This window comes from Protomyctophum parallelum (assembly GCF_964188405.1).
Source record: "Protomyctophum parallelum genome assembly, chromosome: 6".
NCBI lineage: Eukaryota > Metazoa > Chordata > Actinopteri > Myctophiformes > Myctophidae > Protomyctophum > Protomyctophum parallelum.
The window spans coordinates 11,651,932-11,676,148 of record NC_139701.1 but is presented as its reverse complement, the minus strand read 5'-3'; the positions used below and the strand labels follow the sequence as shown (position 1 = coordinate 11,676,148).

General features: G+C 43.1%; 1 protein-coding gene across 1 annotated transcript in view; it reads left to right on the top strand.

Annotated features, from left to right (window-relative positions):
- Positions 1 to 24,217, top strand: part of brinp3a.1 (bone morphogenetic protein/retinoic acid inducible neural-specific 3a, tandem duplicate 1) — a 70,278-nt gene that overhangs the window by 10,309 nt on the left and 35,752 nt on the right. The window contains exons 3-4 of the mRNA XM_083767850.1: positions 17,088 to 17,278; positions 18,075 to 18,259. Of these exons, the coding sequence (XP_083623976.1) occupies positions 17,088 to 17,278; positions 18,075 to 18,259 (376 nt within the window). The remainder of the gene's footprint in view (positions 1 to 17,087; positions 17,279 to 18,074; positions 18,260 to 24,217) is intronic.

Here is a 24,217-nt window from a genome sequence, read left to right as displayed (position 1 = left end):
TTTTACAGTATGCCACTCAAACTGTATCCTGATAAAAATACATGGACATGTTTTAATACATTATGGTGTGTATCTGAAAGAAGATTGGCCATATCTGCAATCCTAACTACTTTGAAAGTCGAAGCTTTACTTTTATACTAGCATTAATTTTGTGTAGTACAGTACAGTAAGCACAAATACTTCGTATTGTAAATAAAATAAAATGTCTTTAGAAAATAAGTGTCATATTGTTAACCAGCTAATTCACTGAAACTTGTTTCAAGATAGTATATATACAACGTAACACTCACATAAACATAATGTCAAAACCTCCATCCACTAAGTAGACAATGCTTCCTATTAGTTCTATTCCTACAAAATGTTTCAATCTCAGCACCTGATTTTCCAGCTATAGGTGACTTTCACCCACACCATTTTACATCCCTCATTTCATTTGACAAAATACTGTTGGAATAAAAGGAATTCATTTTGCAGAGTGGAACCACGTTTCCGAATCAAAATCACAGATTACAAGTTTAACCCATTCTGGGCGGGAACCCCTTTTGGCGTTTTAACTTAGCATTATGTTATACTTTAGCTTTATTTATTTTTGAAAAATCGTGAAAATGCGGCACAAATCTTTGAATATATATTCTTTCAGATGACTTTTTTTATTATTATTTCGACGTCAAGCCTAAATGGGTTAAGGGATAATTAGCTGTTTAAAACATCCACATGAAAGCAATTTGTGGCATCATAGGCATGGAAAAGTGAGATGAGCAGGAAGCTCTATATGTGGTCTTATTTATGCCAACTCTCAGCATGGTTAATAGGGTTTCCGCTAATTAATAGCCTGATGTTTGTTTGATGTTGTCGAAACACCATTGGTAGCACTTCATGAGACGTTCAGTGAGGTCATTAACTTGTATTAGATTTGCAACTATTAACGACATCATTACACACTCTCTCCACCTCGACCTTTCCTTATCATTCTTTCTGTCACGGTCTCTCTGAATGTGGGTAAACAACCTTCATTGTTCCTCTCTCTTTCTCACCGTCTTTCTATCCCTGTATACTTTTGAACAGTCCTCCCCCTAAATCTGGATCATAAGTAGCTCAATTAACAAAGTCGACATGTGCCCCTGAGCATTTTGACTTCAAGCTGACATGAACCTGTGCTGTGCATGTTGATTCATTTTGGGTAAAGCTTCTTCGAATGTCATGACAAAGTCTTTGGAATTCTTAATTTTGTTGCTGATGGAGTGTGCATGCATATATGGAGAAGGGTCAATGTCACATGAAATTAAATGAAATACTTTGTTAAAGATGCGGTGCATAATTAAAAACTGAACACTGCTTCTTCGGGGACAGACAACACAGTGATTTTATTTCAACCAGTGGTCCTTGAGGGGGTTCCAGATGGTCACCAGCTAAATGATGGAAGAGTTGGTAAACCAAATGTACCCTTATCCGATCTTTAACTGAGAGTGTAGAATTACGGGTCCATTTGGTTTCATTTTACGCTCTCAAAGGTTACATTTTTGTTAAACACCTGCATTAGGCTACTTACATGTAAAATAATTGTTATTTTGATCATTTGCCTGTTATCTATCCTAATGGTACCAACATTATTCATTCAATTGTGGACAAAATCTCATCCAACAACAAAATATTCTTTAGTTTTGGGTCTGAGAGGCTAAATGTCATCAAATGGTTGTCCGTGGCTCAAATGCTGAATAAATAATGGGCCTTGAAATGAAATGTTGAAAACCACTGCTCTACCAGACTACCAGAGATGTCTGGATGGTTCATGATGTAGTACAAGATCAGACATGATGTATTCTGGCCCTAAAACATCCAATGCTTTATAAACTAACAACTAACAAAAGGAGCATACAATAGGATTTGTATTATCTGCTGGCAAGTGCTTGCAAATACATTATGTTGCAGGGCAGACTTTTAGTCCTATTTTATAGAATTCTCTACAGGGAGGTCCTTCAAATAACTGAGCCCATATCAACCATTTTTCACAATGGGTTATTTCAGTATCTGGGATAACCAAGCCAACTACAAAACCCAATACTGTGTTTTCACATCCTTGCTGAAACAGAGTAAATATGGACAATGTATTGGACCAGTGGTTTTCAACCCTTTTCATATCAAGGTCCATTGTTTATTTGGCATTTGAGCCACAGTCCACCATGAGATTTAGCCTCACAGACACAAAATATTTGTTGTCAATATTTGTTGTCTCAAGATTTTGTCCACAATTCCATGCTGTATTGATGTTGGTACTATAGGCAGGGCTGCACATAAGTGGTGCGCCACGGCGCATGCGTCGTCAAAATTCAAAATGCGCTGTCAATCAAGCGCCGGGAAGCGCTTCTGCGTACCAACAGCTGGGGCCGCCCAGAATGATTATTATGGCCAGATTACACACTAGTAGATTCTGTGGCGAGAGCATTTCCCACCGACTGCCACTCAAAGTGGCTACTGGCCAATCACAGCACGTCTTGCGAGAGTGCACTGGCCAATTGTGGCCAATCACAGCGCATTCTTACTCCAACGAGGGAGGTTCCAAACCATGAATGCTGCTGGCTTTTTCTACGGAGAAAGTTACCTGACACATTATTCTTACAGTATTACAGCCAAACTCTCGTCAAAATGTCCAAGAAGCAAGCGCCATTAAGTAACAATTTTGGTGTTCCAGCACCACCGCCTCCGAAGAGACGCCAAACGGAACCACCACCTGAACCGCACAGAAAACGTGTGTTTGCGGAAAAGTGGTTGGATGATGTCGGCTGGCTCCAAACTAATGCTGAGCGCAGCGAGTTGTGGTGCAAAATATGTCGTGAGCATCGATAAGAACTGCACCTTTTATACAGGGATAAATAATTTCAGTCACCCAGCTTTTGATAAGCACGAGAAAAGCAAAGAGCACGTAGTTGAAAAAATTAATAACTAACATAACAATAGTGGAGTGGGAGGAGTGCAAAGCATTGCGGACTGGCACTGCTGCTGCACAACATGAAGCTTATCAACATGACAACAGCGTGTCCCGACATACTATTATCGTAAAGTCGGGTAGTGTACACTGTTTATTTTGCACCGAGGAGCCATGTGTGTCTGACTGTCTGACTCTGTGTTGACTGTGTACTGTACGTCGCCTCGGCTAAAAACAAAAGGGAAGCCTGACGTATGCTTCGCCGTACGACGTGTCGTATGTTAAACAAATAGCTGATCTGCAAGCTCACAACGTGTCACCTCCGCAACACGTTGTGAGCTAGTAGATCGGCTATTAAAAAAAAAAAAAATTAAGTATCTAAATATTGCTTTGATGCTCATATTATCCGTAGGAAGTATTAAGAAGTTTGTATTAGAATATGCATATAGGGCTGGAATACACATGGACCTATAGCTGCAATTTGCAACTAGAGTTGCAATACTCTCCATTGACTCCCCAGTCCCCACTCATCCAATAAATATTGTTTTGCTATAAGTTATTCATCCCTCTTTTATCCATCCGGCGAGACGGGTCGCCGCATTTTAGGAGCACCAAGTAACTCCTCCAGGTGCTCTTCTGAGTACCAGACCAAAAAAGTTGTGTGCAGCCCTGACTATAGGCGAGATAACATGCAAACCTTTATCAAAATAACAATTTCTCTACATTCTCTAATTGTGTAGACTCCTTGCAAATTAAGTAATGCCAAATACCAAATGGACCCAGTCCTTTCTCTGTCCCTTAATGGTATTTTCTTCCCCGCGTCACCCGCTATATACACCGGTATTTGCGCCTAGAGGTGTGGTCATGGGCGTGCTGGCACGCTTTCCCCTAAATTGCAATTTTGGTCACATACATTTGGGAAGTCGATAGTGGAGATTAAAAGCACCCGTAAGCCGTGCCAAATTTGGTAGAGCGGCGCACGGCACGCTGCGCGCGCCTCAATGGAGATGTCTGCAGGCACAGAGTAGGCTGCCTCATCTCTCCTTCTCCTATCTCTTTGTAATTTTCCTATAATCAGCAGAAGTCGAGTGCCTGCCACTTCCTTGTGTCCATTGTGTTATGCGTATGGAGAAAAAAAAAAGAACGGCACGAGGGGGGGGGGGGGGGGGGGGATAAATAACGGACCTTGATGTGAAAAGAGTTGAAAACCACTATTATACTATTAGACAATTACTACACGGGGCGGCGGTGGCTCAGGGGTAGAGTGCCTGGATGGTAACCGTAAGGTTGGCAGTTCGAACCCGGGCTACCCCAGAGTTACTGTCGAAGTGTCCTTGAGCACTGAACCCCTAATTTCTCCCGATGTGCTAGTTGGTGCCTTGCATGGTTTCCGCTGCCATCGGTGTATGAATGTGTGTGTGAATGGGTGAATGTAATGCACAATCTATGTGAAGCGCCTCGGATAAAGGCGCTATATGAATGCACCATTTACCATTTACAGTGCATGGACAGATTTCCTTCACTAAAGTGAAGAGCAACAAAGGGTAAGGAATAGCATTTCTTTGGCCAAAAAAAGCTTGCAAGAGACAAAGGAGGGCCTGTTGTTCTGGACCTGATTTATCAACACAGGCCCAAATGAGGTCAGTTCAGTTCACCTTGGGCATTGGACTGCGATTTACACAGTATATTACATGAAGGGCCATGATTCCTTTTTTTCCCTTTCTTGTTTTCCTATCTCCAGCATCCTTCTTGCCCGTCTGCACAGTACTGTAGTTCGATTTTAATCTGCTTTCCCTACAGGCCATTTTTCTGCCTTTCTCCATAGCACCATTTTAGTTTTTTGTTCTATTTTAGGTCAATACAAAATCCTAACGATAGAGTGTGTGCCTTCTCGCTCACCAGTTACCACAGTTATCTATTCTGTCCTGTGCACCATGGCACGCACAGTTCAACACCAACAGAGCATGGTTCCCAGACCTTTTAGCCCGTCCCCGGGACCCAAACTAGTGAAAATAGCAGATATACAAGCTGACAAACGTGCCTCTTTGCGCTGCACAGTGAGCTTGTAGATCTATTTTCACTCCTGCATAAAGGTTAAATTTGACTGTTTTAATTTTATTCATGCAATTCTTTGGAAAAATGGTTAGAATGTATTCTTCATGAATGAAATGGAGGGGGATTATTCACCCGCAAACCCACAATTGGGTTTCGACACTGTCTGTTTGGGAAACAGACAGTGGAAATGCACTATGCACCATACTGTTTATTTGGTCAAAGTCAAAGCGGCACTATGTAACTTTTTTTGAATGAATAAGATGTAATTTTGTCCAATCTCTATGTTAATACAATATAACTCATACAACATTTGGGGTGGTTGCATTTTGTCTCCCTGCTCACTTAGATCATGCCAAAGGTCATGTCTCACCTAGACACAGGATCTGACATGAGGTCAAAGGTCATGTCTCACCTTGACACAGGACGGACGTTTTTTGACCTGATGGTCAAGATTCAATTTATCCCCTGAGCAAGCTCAATGGTAAAAGCGTCAGCACTTGCACAGGAAACCGGGTTCAAATCCGGGGTGGAAGAGGAAACCATGTAGCTAGCTATGACGTTGCTGCATGTGCATGCTATCAAATTTTGAATGAGTGCTTTCTGGTTTGATAGATTTACACCTGTGAGCTGTGAATGTTGTGCGTCCAGGCAGCTCCGACGTGTCCATTACAGGTGCGCGTTCTATCAAACGGAATTGGCATAGCGGGTAGTCGTGGTCTGAGGACCTGCTGAACTGGTGACAGCAGGTTTCCCCATTAAAGAGATCATGTTCTCATTCCCGTTACACTAAAGATTGGCATCTAAAGAAGGACCTGAGGGGTCCTCCACGCATATAACTCAACAGTACGTATATCTATAAAATAAGCAAGCAGCACGCGCAGACAATACACTAGTTATTTTATTTATTTCAATTATTTTATTAAAGGACCAAGCAGTCCTTCTTCTTCCGCCAAAAATGGCAGTTCTGGCTGAACCGTGCAGTTGGTTTTTGTGAAATTTGGTAGAGGGCCATGCCAAATGGTGAGGATGCGAAGCCCACAACCATTGGCCAATGGTTGAACCTTTTGACCGTCTGCAATGAATCTTCGATACACATATGTGTCTCCTCATGCCGAACAAGTTTCGTGCTCTTACTTTTGACCTCTGACCTCTAGATCACCCGCCATTTTGAATGATATGAAAATCAATTAAGATGCATCTCCTCCCAGGATCCTTGATCAAAATGCAGGAGAAGTTCTACACGTGAACTATACCACGTATAACCTATACGGATATGGGGAAGTATAGTACGTTTTTTTAAGTGAGTGAGTGAGTAAGTTTTATGAGCCAATGAAAATTGCCGTTTTGTGAAAATTATTTTTTTGCCCCTAATACATACAGTACATGCAGCGTCATATGCTTTTCCAACGTTATAGTATGGTAGAGGGTCATGCCAAATAGCACTGAAAACAATTCCATGGTCTTCTTTTTCTCAAGTTTAGTCATCCATGTTTCTATGGCTAATAATGCATATTATTCTTATTGGTTATTGCCTTCCTGCTTGGTGCTGCCTTATCACTGCTTGCAGCAATGTTTTTCTAGTTATTATTATTATTTATTATTATTATATTTTCACAATCTGATACAACCCCGGCTAGCCTACTTTCTAATGTTTTGATAATTCAGATGTATGCATGACGGTATAGAGTTTCAAACTAGTGTATTTAAGAAGATGATCAGGTAATATAATTGTGAAAAATAATAATAAAATGATTGAAACAAAGAACTAGTGAATTGTTTGCGAGCGTGCTGCTTGTTTATGTTATGGATATACATACTGTACAACTTTGTCATGAATAATTCAATACTCTTATCAATAATTCATACTTATAACACGCACAAATAAATTGCATTAAACAGTGCTGCTGGGCAGGTCTTTGCACAACCGCTCCATCATTTAGATATATGCGTCCTCCACTGCCTGCCTATGGAGTTACATTTGTGTCTTTATTAACCAAACAAAAGAAAAACATTTGAGAGAGAAAAAATCTAAACAGAGCAAAGAATAGTTTTGAATGAAAACAAATTAAAAACGCAATCAAAAAATATATTTGCAAGCAAAAAAAATAAGATTTGAAAGAAAATAAAAAATAATTGAGAACAAAACTTAAAAAAATTCAAGAGTAAAGAAATAAGGAAAAACTGTTTAAACTACATAAAACAAAATACTTAGTAAAATGTTTGGGTAATAATAATATGTGTTGTGCTAAATAAAATGTTTTTAATGTTTTTTTTCCTCGTTTGCGAATGAAAGTTTTTTTTTCTGATTGCAAAACGCCTTCTCTCTCAAAACCTATGTCTTTGGTCTCGATTTTTTTTCTCTCTCTCTCTCTTGGATTATTTGTGTGAGGGGTGAAAGTTCAGAAGGCGGGTCCTACGCTGAAAAGATGTAAGACACCTCTCCATTGGCCACTGTCTTAAACCCTTGCTTAGGGTGGACGGGGGTGGGCTCGTTGGAATCGTGTCGCCCCCCTGGGGACGTCTTTGGGGGGCTCAAGGTTCAGGGACCCCCAGAGACCCCAAATGGTAACTCTGTTATTTCTCAACCGTTTTTTGACGGGGGTGGGCTCGTTGTGATTGTGTCGCCCCCCTGGGGGCGTCTTTGGGGGTCTCAAGGTTCAGGGACCCCCAGGGACCCCCCGGGACCACCCAGGGACCCCCAAATGGTAACTCTGTCATTTCTCAACTGTTTCTGACGGGGGTGGGCTCGTTGTGATTGTGTCGCCCCCCTGGGGGCGTCTTTGGGGGTCTCAAGGTTCGGGGACCCCCCAGGGACCCCCAAATGGTAACTCTGTCATTTCTCAACTGTTTTGGACGGCGGTGGGCTCGTTGGAATCGTGTCGCCCCCCTGGGGGCGTCTTTGGGGGTCTCAAGGTTCAGGGACCCACAGGGACCCCCAAATGGTAACTCTGTCATTTCTCAACCGTTTTGGACGGGGGTGGGCTCATTGGAATCGTGTTGCCTCTCTGGGCACATCTACAGTACACTGTTGAATGCATATTCCTCCTTCATCATACACTTAAATATAAACCCCAACAGCTATAGCCTCAAGCAACACCAACAGCATGCCTGTCCAGACATCAACCACTACTTTGCATCCATGCAACTGTCATATTTACAGTACAATACCCATTTCTATGAAAGAACACATTCTTGCGCCAGACCACCAGCCTACGTCAAAATCGTCACCACTTTGCCGAGTTACGCCAACTCCGTTCACTTCATGGGGCCAGTCCAACGGTGCATTGGAGTCTACGGCCTTCACATCGACACACGTGTTACGTGTTACACGACCAGGATGATTTCCGACCCCTCAATGTCCAACCTCGCTGCCTCTGCTCCACACCAGCTCATCCTAACGTTCTACCTCAGACTACACTAATAACTAAGGACCCATGACGGCCACAACAACACGCCGGCAAACGCCGCACAACTACGCTTGGTGAACGCAGCTAAAGCAGCTGCCGTACAACATGGACCTCACATCAGTGCCACGGCTTCACAACTTCACTGAGTACACTGTGGAGGATTATTGTATTGCATCGAGGGTGCCGGGGGGACTTGAATTTACAAGTGCGCGAGCAAGTGTGTGTGTGTGTGTGTGTGTGTGTGTGTGTGTGCGTGTGTGTGTGTGTGCGTGCGTGCAACAACATGTAATAATAATTAATAACCCATCCGTTACTACATGTGGAGTCTGTCAACTCCCGCAATTTCCTTCTTCCCATATTGCACTGCTACGCAACTCTAGTTATTATTATCGATATTAGAATTCTTTCTAGATCTCTCTCTCTCTCACACACACACACACACACACGCCAGAGTATATGATACCCGATTTTGATGCCATCAGTGTATCATAATGGAATTGCTGTCATTGCCATTTTTGAAGCTATCGTGCAGTTTTGCGTTGCGCTTCAGCACGGTCGGGAAACCCCTTCAGATCTTCAGCGATAACTCGTCTAATGGCGGCACCGAGCGATCTGCATGGCTACGTTCTAGTACATTTCACTGGAGTGCAGTCGTCAGCGTGTTATTCACTCGGTTGATTCCCTGATTTGTTATGTGAGGCACTCGGCAGCACCCGGGGCCATCCTGTGTGTTGTGGAGGATCCTTGACACCTCAGTGCGGACGGATGGACGGACAGCAAGGCCTCTATTCCCTGCCTGACTGACTGACTGACTGACTGCCTGACTGCCTCCCTCCCTGTCAGTGGCAACTCTTGGATCCCCCGGTTCTAGGTCACCCCAGTGCACTCACAGGGGGTGCCTGACGGGTAGCCATGCGGCAAAGCAAACCCCGTGCTGCCATGCGCCTCGCTGAGAGGAGATATACGGGCGAAACAAAGCTACGGCAAGACTTCTGTAACAGCCTTGTTTGTGTGTGTGTGTGTGTGTGTGTGTGTGTGTGTGTGTGTGTGTGTGTGTGTGTGTGTGTGACGTGTGTGTCTGTGTGTGTGTGTGTCTGTGTGTGTGTGTGTGTTGCGTGTGTGTGTGTGTGCGTGTGTGTGTGTGTGTGTGTGTGTGTGTGTGTGTGTGTGTGTGTGTGCGTGCGCATGACTGCACTCGCACATCTGTGGATGATTGGGTATTTGTCTTTCTTACGTATTTTGCACTCTCTTGACAACAGCTATGAGTGGAGTAGAGCAGTGGAAACATATTACAGTATATGCTTGTGCACGCGCGCGAGTGTGTGCATGTGTGCATGGCTGCATGCGTGTGTGTGTGTGTGTGTGTGTGTGTGTGTGTGTGTTCTGCCTGTGCAACTACCCGAGCTATAACCTGCGGCACCAGCCATCCATAACCGTCCATCAGTGAGCGATGGTGAGGCTCGGTGTGTCGATCAGAGCTAAGCTCTCCCTCTCTCGCCCCAACCAGCCATCCCTGGTGGAAGGAGAGAGAGAAACACTAATGGCCTCTCGTTATAGAGAAATGCCAACATGAAACAGTCTCTAATGAGCAGTTTTCTGTTTTGTACGTCTCTCAAGGGCTCGTTGTTATTGGCAGGAAATTGATTGGCAGCGAGCCCGGACCCATGGGGCCACTGCGATATTCTACAACAAAGTTAGTGTTGCAGCAAAAGGCAGCTTTTTGAGTGTTTACTGCAGTATGTATGTTTTATAATATGCCTGTGTGTGTATTGTTACAAACCCCAGACATCCTGTTTGCTAGAGCCCACCTTTCTCTTTCTTGTTGTAAAAAACTAAAATAAACAGACAAAAACTCTAACGTGCAAAACATTTTCCAGGGACTGACCTCTGTCCCAGTCTGCGATCCAATTTGCTCCATAGCCTTCTCTGTCCAGTGAAACCCTTGTGCCTATTACTAGCTGCATTTGAACAGCATCAATCAGCCGAGCACATTTTGTTCCGGGTAGATAAAGGCAGGCTGGCATGCTCCAAGGTTTTATTTCAAACAACTTCAGATGAAGGCCTTCCGCCCTCTCTCCGAAATGAGGAGAGATTTCACCAACATTTAAAATCGGTAGAGAAAGACAGGTTCGTTTTTCACAATGGTGTGAAGCATTATTATAGTCAGAGCTAGAGTTCCAAACAGCATGATATTCATCTGTTCGAGAATAGCCCACAAGATTCGCATAGAGGTCATGCAGATCATATTATTTTCCTGCCTGGCAAGGGGCAAATGGGAGGAAAGCTGTGGGTTGTCCACATTTAAATGGAAACAAAATAGGCCAATTTTCTCTCTGAATAGGTAGAAAAACAGGGTCTCCACGCTCATGAAAATTACTGGAAATAATTTGAAATTTGAAAAACTGTTTACCAGGTCTGGAAAAGATTTGTAATTAATATGCAATATGTTCACTGGATTATAAATCAATCAGTGGGGGGATATTAAAGTTTGCCCTGGGATAGGTGATGCAGCAAAAATGTGGCACAGCATATTTTTATTTGCCTTTACACAATTTCGCCAGAGGGGGGGCCACTGAAACCAAACGGAGCCGAGTTGGGGGTGGTCCCTTCATTTTGAGATGGTCCAAGGTATATGCTAACAGGAAATAATAGTGAAAAAAGGTAGCAAAAATAGCATGAGGGCTGGGCCTAGCTCCCGGACTATAATGGAATTCTCTGAGTCTACTACATGTATAGACACAAAGGTATAGCATAATATATTCTATGCTTAATTGTTTTTGCTAAACCTACCTACACTAGTCCAAATCCTTGTGGCATTGCAAACTGAAGTAAGAAACGTTTGCGACATATTGTGCCATATGATTACAATAGGCCTGGAAATGGGATGAAATCTTTCGGTAACATTATGGTAAATTCATTGCGAATGTGACTGGGAACCCTGTGATAAACAGGATTTAGAGTAGACATTAATTTGCTCCCCTTTTCCTGGTCCTGCCTTAGGAATAGTAGCAACAACACTAAAGCAGCTGTTGTGGCCGTGGCTGGGACACGTATAGCATCAGTTGCTGCTGCTGATGTAGCCTGGAACTCACCTATGCTTTTTATGGCATAGGCAGCTCCGCCGGGAGAAACTATGCGCAGCTGCGCGACATGAGACTAATTACTTAGAGCGACAGAGAGAGAGAGAGGAGTGTGTGTGTACATGTGTGCGTGTGTGTGTGTCAAGTTAACAAAGGTGCAGACGATCGGAAATCAGCAGAGAGTGAGCAATGTTTGCGCTTCTCTATGCCAAATTGAAGTGGCCTCAGACCCAGACTTTTGTTTTCTCCCTGGAAATAAAAATGTCTGGGTTTCCAAGGCTACTGCTGATGTTAACACAACAGAGATTTGAACTCACTGTCCCATTATGAATAGAGACCTTCATAATCTCCAACACTGCAGCCTCCAGTATAACACTGTTGGTGTGTTACGGCCTTGGGGAACCCAATAATCACCGATTCAACAGTCGTCTTTTTCCAAAAAACGTGTTATTCTGCAGAGCAGATAAATTAATTTAGACAGAGCCTACGTTGTTCATTCTTCATTAGACCGAAAATAGCAAGCTACAAGCTCACAACACGTCATAGATGCAACACTGTGAGTTTGGATAATTGCTGTTTTAGGTTTGTGACACGTTCGTGTGATTGAGCAAATTGTTTTTACATACATTTTCTACATGACAAAAAACTATCAAATAATGGTTTGTTTTTATAAATAATGTTTGATGTGGAAAGAATTTACAAGCTTTTTGTGTTGCCTTATAATTAAAAAAATGTGGCCATGTTCCCTCAAACTGATGCTGGTCACATACTGTAATTGTACCATCTGTGCAATGGTGCACTTTCTGAATGAATTTCTGAATGACCGAAATAGTAGTTAGGATTCAATAATTTGAATTGTGATGATTGTATTAAAGTTTAATACGATTTTATGGGAGAATTAATAGTCAGAGTATATATGCTTTACACTTGCACACATGTACATTTGTAATGCCCATGCTTGCTATAATTATGTTATTTAGTTTAATCCGATTTTATGAGATAATAATTGAGAGTTCTAGTATCTATCACAATTTAGAGAATTCCACGCCCACAATGCTAATTAATTTGTGCCCGTGGAGCGCACAACTTTGTGCGCGGGTTCAGGTGGCCAAGTCATAGACCGTGATATATGCGGAAGTGCCTTTCACACCTGTGCTTCGTGTGGCCTTTCCTAGAACTGCGGTGATCCCTGTACTTTCCCTACCTCTCTATCCTTACTCTACTTCACCTCTCTCTCTCTCTATCTCTCATTCAGAGAGAAATAAACAGGCGAGAAGAGCTTTCTATGCCATCAAAAGAAACATACAAGTTAAACATCCCAATACAAATCTGGCTAAAGATAACTAGACTCGCCCAGGCCGTGGCGTAACGGTCTGGGCACCTGACTGGTAATCCAGTCGCAGTGTGCCGCGGGTTCGACTCCCGAGCCCGACACGGCCTTTACTGCATGTCATCCCCCCATCTCTCTCCCGTTTCCTGTCAGCCTACTGTCTGTCCCTTCAAAAAAAAAATCAATAAAAGGCGTAAGCCGCAAAAAAATATCTTAAAAAAAAAAAAAAGATAACTAGACTCAGTTATAGAACCCATTTCCCTCTATGGTTGCGGAGTCTGGGAACCACTTGCCGATCAAAAACCTGAAAAATGGGATAAACACCAAATTGAGACTCTGCGTGCAAATCAATTATCCGCATCCAACGGAAAATTGCTTTTATGCATTACTATACCCACTAATTATCAAAAACAAAAAGAGAGCATAATTTAAATTCTATAACCACCTAAAAGAAAGTGAACCAGACACACTCCACAAAAAAACCCTCACACACAGTGAATCCCTAGAAAGAGGGGCCATTTAGTTCTGGGACAAAACAACCACCAGACAGAAAACAAACAGGACTACAACAAATCATAAGAAAACAAAAAGAAAGATCTTACACACTGGAAAAGATCTACCGAAAACCAGAGCAAAAGGGAATGCTATTTAGCTGTAAACAAAGAATACACAGTAGCAGAATACTTGAGCTTGACCTGTAACCAATCCAACACTAAGGAAAGAATTAACTCGCTATAGACTCAGTGAACACAGTCTTGCGATTGAGAAAGGCCGCCACAGACAGAACTGGCTCCCAAGAGAAGACAGAGTATGCGCCAACTGCACACAAAACGAGGTAGAAACTGTCTGCCCACTGTACCAAGCTTCACCATGACTAAATCGATGTTAATAATAATAATATCTGGGACTTATATAGCGCTTTTCATAGTACTCAAAGACGGAAGTCAGGCAGTGGTGGAGGGAATGTCCCACGGGCCCTGATGCGAGATTGACAGCCCAGTGTATGGGGATTTTGAGTGACGGAAAATGCATGATTCCATAGTTAACTGTGACCTTTAACTGTGACCAGTCTAACTTCGAAGAGAGGGGGTGAAAAAACAAGAAAAACAAGAAATGATAGCCTACTCTGGCAGCCCTTGTGCATGCAAATTTCTGTTAGCAAACCACAGCATGCAAGCCGCCTTTGTTTTCAATGGTCCCTCCATTTACACGTCCGCAAACCCGTTCTCATCACATAGGCTATATACTCTAAGGTTCTCACCTATCGGCCGGAGTTGCACTAAACCCCCCCCCCCCCTCCATTAGCGATGCCAATTATCCCAAGCAATCATTTAATCCACGCTAAACGCCTGGTGTGTGTGTGTGTGTGTGTGTGTGTGTGTGTGTGTGTGTGTGTGTGTGTGTGTGTGTGTGCGCGCGCTGCTCTCAGAAATGCTTTTATTTGTTACTGTCAGTATAGTATAGTAGTAAGAGAAGTGGCCTACAACACTATTGCCCTGGGTAAATACAGAATAGATATATTATATTTAAAATAAGGAAAACATAGCTTACTATAGCCTATCCACAAATGGCTCAACTGTTGAATAAAGGAGAGGATGTTACACTATTCATTGCATGTCTTAAATTGACATTGAGCTTTTTTGTTAAATAAACATTTGACCTCTTATTTAAGTTATTTTATACCATTTTGGAACCGAAATAGAGAACCGTTAAGAACCGGAATCGATAAGCAGAACCGGAATCGGTACCGGACTCTGTGTAATCTGTGCTTCACAGATTACAAAACAAAATAGAAGAAACATTAGAATACAAATATTTGAAATTACGAATAAACGTAAACAGGGATTAATGACACGACCTAGTTAAAAACAATGCTAAAAAGGTGTGTCTTAAGATTTCTGCTAAAAATGTCTGTGGATTCAGAGAGCCGCAGGTTTACAGGCAGGCTGTTCCACGTTATATAGGAGCATAATAGCTAAAGGTTGTTTATCCATGCCTTTTAGTTTTGGGTCTAGCCTTAGGAACCTCTAAAAGACCATTTCCAGAGGGTCAGAGAGCTCTTCCCAGGCACATACCCAGGCAGCATATCAGATGAATAGGCAGGTGCATTTCCATGAATAGATTTAAAAACCAGCAGAAGGACCTTTAAAATCAATTCTGGAACAAACAGGCAACCAGTGAAGTGACTTTAAAATGGGTGCATCACACCCATTTTAAAGCTCTCCGTCTGGTCCTGGTCAGTACTTAGAAGCGTTAATATTCTGACCGAGATGCATGATGAACTGAGAAAAAAAAAACATACACACACACGCGCTCCAGGGAGGAGTGTGCGCACACACACACGCACACACACACACACACACACACACACACACACACACACACACACACACACACACACACACACACACACACACACACACACACACACACACACACACACAAACCTCTGACAATAAGACATTGTCTGTCATTTCCATCTTTTAAGTACAAGCTAAAGAAATGGTTACTCAACAACCAAACCTGTGACCATGTATAGTCTAATAGTCTAGTAGTGCACCTTGACATGAGCATATTATCCTATATTACTTGAAAGCAATGATGCACTTTATGCACAAGTTACTTACAATTCTGTGTTGCCCTTTGGAGGCACTGCTGAACTATATAGACGCACATTTGACCTTGTACTTTGTTCTTGTACACTGTATATATATGTTTTTATACTTTGTCTCGAAATGTCCCGGTAGTGTGCTTCACTGCCTGTCTGTTTGTTTTTACGATTTGTGTGAGGACTGAGGATGAAATTTAGCATCTTTGCTAAATCCAGTGGATTTACGTTGCATTTGGTTGTAATGTTCATGAATATGCTTGTCCCGTCGAAATAAACATATAAAGTAAAGTAATAACAATAAAAGTATAGTTGCACTGCTAAGTTAGCACGGGTGAGATGTTTGAGTGGTGCAACCACTCCCTTACGGAGCTATGTGTGTGGGTGGCTGGGTGGCTGGCTGGCTGGGTATGAGCATGAAAACAGCATGGTTGTTTTTCACCACCTGTGCACAACCTAACACACACACAAACACACACGCACATATTAACTGTATATATGATGATTTCGGGTGTGCCAGTACAGTGACAGTACTGTACAGTACAATACAGGGTACAGTAGAGGGACCCCCACACGGTAACTGTCATTTCTCAACCGTTTCGACCGTGGGGCGGCTCGCCGGATTCTGCCCGGCCCCCTGGCCGTGGTCCTGTGGGTCTGGAACTTCCGGGGACCCCCTGTGTATCCCCACACGCAGTTGCACCACTCACTTCACACGGGTGTGATGTATTTCTTAACAGTTAACATTTAATTACTTAGCCATTATCACTGCAATGCATCATTGCATCATGCATCGCCGGTGCCAGGTGATGATTGTGCCGTAACTGGGTCAAAGCAGATTAGCCAGCACAATTGTGCCAGCACAATTCCTGCACAGCTACAATAACGTCTGCCCCATTATCAGCAGTTTCATCCAGAGACCACTCTTGGAATGAGCAGGGATTCTGTGGTTTTCTGGTGTGAAAACTGTCTCCGAGCACTTCCCAGTTGGGAGTGCAACGTGAGGCTCAAGTACAGTAGGGCATCATATTTACAGCAGAAAAATGTCCCACTTATTCATGGCCGGGTTTAAAGTGGAAAGAGTGCCCTGTGCATAAAATGGCAAATGGCTCCGGGCCCCATGTGCACGTGCACACAGTTTGGCACAAGCCATAATCTGTCTGTGCAGTTATTTGGTCTTCTTGGTTATACGCTTGTTTAAGTGCATTTCTGGAATGGCTTTCTGAAATAAACAGGTTGTGCCTGCCTGGCAGTTCATATACTGTACGGTTTGTTGAAGGACTGAATCATGGCTCAAATTGATGGCTTGTTTTAAGTGCATACCACTTTTTTTACTGGACTGTTAGCATTTAGTCACTCTGGCGATTGTCTCGGACGGAATGCTGAGCTTGTACCTCATCGAGTATAGAAGTACAACGGGTGCCTTTCACTGCATCATATAAAGTGCTCCTATGATGCGATGCTGGATTTGTCATGTTATGTGTGTGCGCATACATGTCAAATATGTGTATGCTGTTTTGCCTTTTATACTGTGTGTTTAAGTGATTTGCTTTGTTTGCTTTACCTATAATTGTGTGTGTGTGTGTGTGTGTGTGTGTGTGTGTGTGTGTGTGTGTGTGTGTGTGTGTGTGTGTGTGTGTGTGTGTGTGTGTGTGTGTGTGTGTGTGTGTGTGTGACATTGCAGGGAGTTTGGCCGCTGGAAGGTGAACAGCCTGGCCCTAGAGAGACAGGAGAACAATGGCTTTGCCCTGCCTCTGGACCCCGAGTTCCTCCACACCATCAGACAGCTGGGCAGGAGGCCCAGTCTCATCGCCATCACCGACAGTATCATCAGGAAATACGGAACCCACTTCCTGCTCTCTGCCACTCTGGGGGGTAAATAAATAAAGAAGAGTGAATTTGAAACTAGTAACTTCCGGTGACTTTACTCGGATTGAGCGCGTCAGGATAGAAAGGGAATGTTGTTCTAGCGAGAGGCCGGAGCTGGGAGACCAGCTAGCCCCTCCTATGTCCAGCTTTGAGGGTTTGTGTAAAGACAAATATTGTCCTATAACCCATTTTGACCCGAGATCAGATTCTAAAAATGTCTTCTACGTCCTGACAGTTTTCTGAAAAAGCTATGTTTCTATGTCAGTCGTTCTTTGATTTTTCAAAAATAGCAGACCTACAAGCTCGTAGCGCGCCACCGAGTGGCGCAAAGGGGTTCCCGCCTAAAATCGCTTAACACAAACGCATCGAATACCATTGACAATGAATGGCCAGCTTTGAGTGTTTGTGCAAACACAAACATTGCATGAACACAAACATTGATACGAATGATGTATGATGACGTGTGATGATAAGAGCGCCCCTCACTTCACACGGGTGTGATTTTCTTTTTATATATAACACACATAGTGTCAGTGAATCTGCAATGAATGATTGCCTCCTGTGACGTCATGTGGCAGCCACAGTGGGCAGCACACAAGAGTGATTTTTTTTAAATAGTCGATTAAGTATTTAAACAGATTTTTATGCTATATTAACTAATTATGCTGGGGACCCACTGGAACCTCCTCAAGAACCCCTGGGGGTCCAAGGACCGCTCTTTGATAACCACAAACCTATACGCAATGTCAGTGCTCACTGCTTCCCTTATGTCTGTGTGCCTGTGTGTGTATGGGATTTACAGGGGAAGAGTCATTAATGATCTTTGTTGACAAGCGGAGGTTGAGCAGGACGGCTGAAGTGAGCGAAGCCAACGGAACAGCTGTGACTCTGGAGGCTCTGCACCAGCTGGCCGCCTCCTACTTCATTGACAGAGAGACCACCCTGCGCAAGCTGCACCACATCCAGATCGCCTCCACCGCCATCAAGGTACAGCGCAGCACGCGCCTCTCTGTCTGTCTGTCTGTCTCTCTGTCTGTCTGTCTCTCTGTCTGTCTGTCTGTCTCTCGGTCTGTGGCCCCTTTTCCACCGAAGGAACTTTGTTTTTTTAACTCGTTCCGCTCTAGATCTTTCGAACGTTGGGGCTTTCAAGGAACCAGCGGCCATTTTTTTTATTCCAGTTCCGAACCAACTTTCAGTGTTCTGAACCAACTCATTTTCAGTGGAAACACTCTGAACAGGTTCAATATTAGGTGGGAAGAAAAAAAACTGAACCGGTTCAATCCCGGTGGAAAAGGGGCCTGTGTGTTAATTGAAATGTGCGAGTGTCCAAACGTAACCAAATGTACCCGTGTGGATCTGGAGAATTCTACTGAGGGTTAGAAGAACTCTGCTCCGCGTCGTGCTTTATATGCCTCCTGTCGAGTCCTGTGGCTTAATGCTTTAATATATCTCTCTTGATATCAAAGTCATTTTCTTGTATATAATAGTATGCATTGCCTGTCCTGCAGTAGCCTCGGAAACCCAGACGTTTTTATTTCCAGGGAGAAAAAAAAAAGTCTGGGTCCGAGTCCACTTCAACTCGGCATAGAGTAGCGCAAACGTTGATCACTCTCTGCTGATTTCTGATCGTCTGCACCTTTGTTAAATTGACGCACACACAAACACATGTACACACACACACTCCTCTCTCTCTGACGCTCTAATTAATTAGTCTCATTTCACACAGCTGCGTCTAGATTCTCCCGGCGGATCCTGTCGGGAGCTGCCTATGCCATAGAAAGCATATGTGGACCCCAGGCTAGTCCTGCAGTAGCCTGGCTATTTGCTAAATGCACAATAGCTCGGGTTACAGGGAAGCCATAAGGCTGCAAATAATACATCCAACGGCATCAAGGATGCAGCCAAAACGGTCTGAAAAGAACCTTGTGCGTAGCTTTAGCTTAGCAAGAATGTGTGCCACTGTACTGTAATTTTGGAATGTGACATTTTAATATTGAACAAATCGTTACAGTTTGAAAATGCCACAGTTTGAACAATACCAGATGACGACTTGCGTCAACTCATGCATCGAGACATCCACTTTCTTTAGAAGTTGTCAGTAGCTGCCGCTATTTGAGCGACACAGTGAATGCAATTCAAATTAGCCCATATTGTTTCTGCAGGGTCCTAATGTTAAATAGTGTAGATGAAAAGCAGAAACGAAGTGTGTCTATCTCCCTGTTGAGAGTTTCCGGTTGCAATAGTATTTATTTACGCACCGTCTCATTTCGTTTAATTTATGTCCCCAGACGTTGCCGACAGTTTCAGCATAGAATTAACATCCTAACGTTAATTAATTTCTGCGTTCTTCTACACGTCCAAAACATCAGCTCCCTTGAGATTCCTACTGTATGTCCTGTCAAGTTTATAACAACAGTTTAAAGTGACACAAGCTCCTTAACACTTTTAATGTCAATGCGTAACTACTGCTCATCTTGTAGCATAATCCACCATGGTGGGAAACATGGGTATGGGAGGGGCAGCGGCAGAGCTATGGAGGGCTCACAAATCAGAAATTAGATTATTGTTTATTAATTTCGTATAAAAACTAATAGAATACGCACATCACTTGGTAGAGGTGCTGGGTTCGAAACGTCGTCAATAAAGTATAACTTTTGGAGCAGATGAGAGTGCAGGTTCTTTAACTTCTTTTCTCATTCTCTCCTTCTCTTTTTTCACGCATTTCACGCATGCACACTCGTGCAGCGCACAAAATGTTTGATTTTTTTATATATTTATTTTTATTTTGCGATTATTTGCCTTTTTTTTGGCCTATTCGGCCACTTACTAAAAATCTTATTGTGGTGGCTGGTCGTTATTGTGTGGTGACCCACCCCACTGTGCTCCTACTGGATTTCTGACCATCACCACCCATTTCTGCAAAGTTTACTTTTTGACAACCCAGTGCCCACTCCTAAAACAATAAAATAATAGCAGTAATGCAATACAGTGAGGAGTCGGACATGAATAACAAGGAATTTAAAAGATCAATTAAAAGCAAGAGTGTAGAAGTAGGCCTTTAGCTGTGCTTTAAAACATCACATGATCCAAACAAAACCAAGCTCATTTTGTACAACAATAACAAAATATTATTTAGTTTTTGGGTCTTGAGAAGTTTCATCAAATGGTGGTCCCTGGATCAAATGCAGAATAAATAATGGGCCTTGATATGAAAAGGGTTGAAAACCACTGTGTATAGGAGGATTTATAAAAAATATTAAATATATATGTTATGTTACGTTGTTGTTATGTTGCTTTTTGGCGAAAACAAGCTACATTCAACTGCCAATTACTATGGAATCCAGTAGTGTATGCAGGAATTACAAGTTAGCCAGGCAAAAAGATGATCCCCCCCTCCACACACACACACACACACACACACACACACACACACACACACACACACACACACACACACACACACACACACACACACACACACACACACACACACACACACACACACACACACACACACACACACACACACACACACACACACACACACACACACACACGATAATTCATGTTCTGGTCATTTATTATACCGATTAGCCTATAACACCCATAGGCCTACTTTAGTCGAATTTTTCATTTCCCCCCCCCCCCCCCCCCTATTTAACAACATGCTTCATTGTCGTAATGAGGGAGGCGCGTGTGTGTGTGTGTGTGTGTGTGTGTGTGTGTGTGCGTGCGTGTGAGGGAGGGCTGAATGTCACTGACAAGCCACAACCCGCGACTCGGAAAAAAACCTGCAACAATGGAAAAAAATAAGCTAAAAGTCGCGGAAAATAAGCGTACTTGGCAACCCTGCCAGTGGCTCCCCTTGGCTTGAACACAAAGGTGTATACATTTGCATGTCTATTAGGGAGGGTCGCGCCATGGAATGGGCAGTCAGTCCAACCGTAGAAACCGTAGATGAGTTGTTTCTGGTCAAAACAAGGTTTTTCAACTGCCCACAGCTGCCCACATACTCTGCACCCAGCGAGAGAACAACAACCGGGCAAGACACCACACACACACCATTAAGTCATCGTAACATCTGTTTACGGATATTTGGCTCTTCAAAATAAGAGTTTAAAGGGGGGAAACCTTGGCAATGCGTGTTAAATAAATACATTAATCCTGGCGGGGGAGTTAAGACATCATTTTGGAAATTTCCTTTTTTGTATCGATGGCTCCATTTTCAAAGCTGAGCTACTAGATCAGCTATTTCCGGCAAATGTTCGCCAGAATAGTCTCTATGGTTCATGTGGTTAAAAAGCTCAAAACCTGTAAGAAGTGGTCCCGCAGGTGCTGTTCTTACATAATGAACTAGCCTCGGCCTCAGCCTTCATCATCTTCATCTTCGACGAGCAAAATGAGGTTTGTTGCCTAAATCCCCCCCCAAAAAACCACGATAGTCGATAGGACACTGTTGCGTATAATATTTTGAGACATGGAGTAGGGCATTTGAGGAGGCTCAAAGGAACACTAGACGTGTTTATTCCAACCCCCGTTATTTCATAGATAGTTTATATGTTGGCTTTGGAAGCGACATACAGTAGTTTCCATGGATATCAAGTTTTGTGCCAATGATCCCCCTGCATCTTTCGCTTCTCAATGCCTTCAGGGTATGACCATTCATCACTCTGTCAGTTATCAATTGGGAGAACGAATTTAATCTCCTGATTTTGCCCTTCGCACCACAGGGAATATATATTTTTGGCAGTCAGAGGATATTTGTATTCACACGTGTGACTGTTTCTTGTCGCGGACTAGCAGCGACGATAAGATTAATACATTGCAGTTTGAAATAAAGTCAGCGACCCATAACAAGCACAAAATAAACTAGTTGTCATTCATTCAATGCCCTTCTTATGATGTGATGTGAGACGACACCATACATATATGCCATGGCACATTTTGATATGGGGTGTTATGAGATAGGATGTGGTAACATCTGATTTCATCCTTTTTTCCCCTCCTCTGCACCAAGTGTCTTTGCCATTTGAAAATAGCGATGGCTCACACGTGTTGTTGTAGATCAGCTATTTTCTTCTTAATGTTAGGAATTTTTTGTTTGTTTTAAAAAGATGTACAAAATCTCTCTAGGGAAAATAAAGTGGGACCCATAAAATTTGGTCCACGAGTCCCACAAATGGGTCCCGACCCACTGTTTGTGAAACAGTGACGTACACATCAGAGCCCACCACTGCCCAAATGAACACATTCTGCTCGTTGGAGAAGGTGCCCCTGTTATTATCCCTATACCTAATAGAGTGTCACAGTCCCCTTCCGCCCCCTTTCATGATGACGAGGGGCCCGGAAGAGAATTTCCCATTATGTTTCCCATAGACGTTTCAGAAAGTATTTAGTTAAATAAATACTTTCTGAAACGTCTATGGCAAAAATATTCTGTTCCTGACCGGACTACAACGCTCTATATAGCCAAATTCCAATACCCCAAATCTCGGCCACTCGCTCACTCGTCACACTCGGTCACTCCAGTATGGCAAATTATGGTGAAATTGGTGAGCTGCTGAAATATGTTGTGGACTTCACACAACTTACATGGAGGTCTTTAAATACTTGGCCTGAATACCGCTAGGTTGAACTCTGCTAATAAACAAACTGCAACGATTTACATTCGGACACTGGCGTTATGCGATTGTCTAGACTATTGTCACATATTTCAGCAGGACACCAATTTCACCGTAACACCTCCATGCTGGAGTGAGCGAGTGGCCGAGATTTTGGGTATTGGGATTTGGCTTATGCACGTCTCTCATTCATTTCTCTGTCACCCAGCTGAACTGCAGTCGCTCTCATTCAGTACAAAAGCTCCGCTGCACCATGGGTTAGGTCCTGCTGATTTTTTTTTGTTTTATCAGGTTAATAGGGACCCTATTTTACCCGATAGTCTGTACGTATAGCCCTGTATCAGCGGTTGTGTGACTATATGATTTGATGATCTGATGGCCAACGGGATTAATTGCAGGTTCATTGCAGAGAGTAAGGTTTTAGCAATCGAGTGCAGTCACTTAACAGCACAATAACAGACTCTCCGGAGAAAATTAGAGAGATCAGTATTGATTTCAGCCATCTCGATGGTGTGACTAAAGCTAAAAAACTTGCTTGCATTTTCCCGAGCCACAGTCCATTTGTCATGGCCGTACCCTCAGTGATGTTCCAACTATACAGTCAGTCCATCAAAGAATGAAACCCTAGATTTTCTAAAGCGAATTGGCCACGTGAATCCGGGCTGCTTTGGCAGTGGCACTAGGCCGAAGTGCTGCTAGAAAAACACTCTCATCTGAGATGAATAGAGAGAAAATACCTCTCTGAGTTACATTTGTTTGTGTGGCGTTTTCAAGTGACTGATGTAAAATATGCACTGCATCAGCAGCCTTTAAGTCAGAACATGCATGGATCTTTACCTCATGCCGATGAAGATGAATAGCATAACAGAAGCTGGCTTTGAATGGAGCATGGTTTTAACACATTTATTTATTTTGGCCGAATATTCCGTCATATAAAATCCAATCGTATATGCATCGGACGGAATTCTCCGCCATATAAAGCCCGGCAGACAATTTGTTAAGAGATAGCATAGTTTTAAACGGAAGAAATGTTTGGCCTGCTGGCAAGTACATCGGCAAAAAAACAAAAAAGAGAAAAAGATTGAGATACATCGAGGCACAACAAAGAGGTTGAAGGAAGAACTGTGCCGGTACATTTACAGTACGCATGCATCAGCGTAATGAATCATCGCTTCAATTTCAATCATTTCTTTTCGAGAGCCCCCCGCTCCATTTGTCAGCCATTTTGGGGTATGAGTTAACGTGTCGCGTGCTAATGAACAGGAGACGCGTGAAGAAGACAGACTTTGCGCCGTGGGTAATGAAGGGGTCTTTAGCTGAGGGG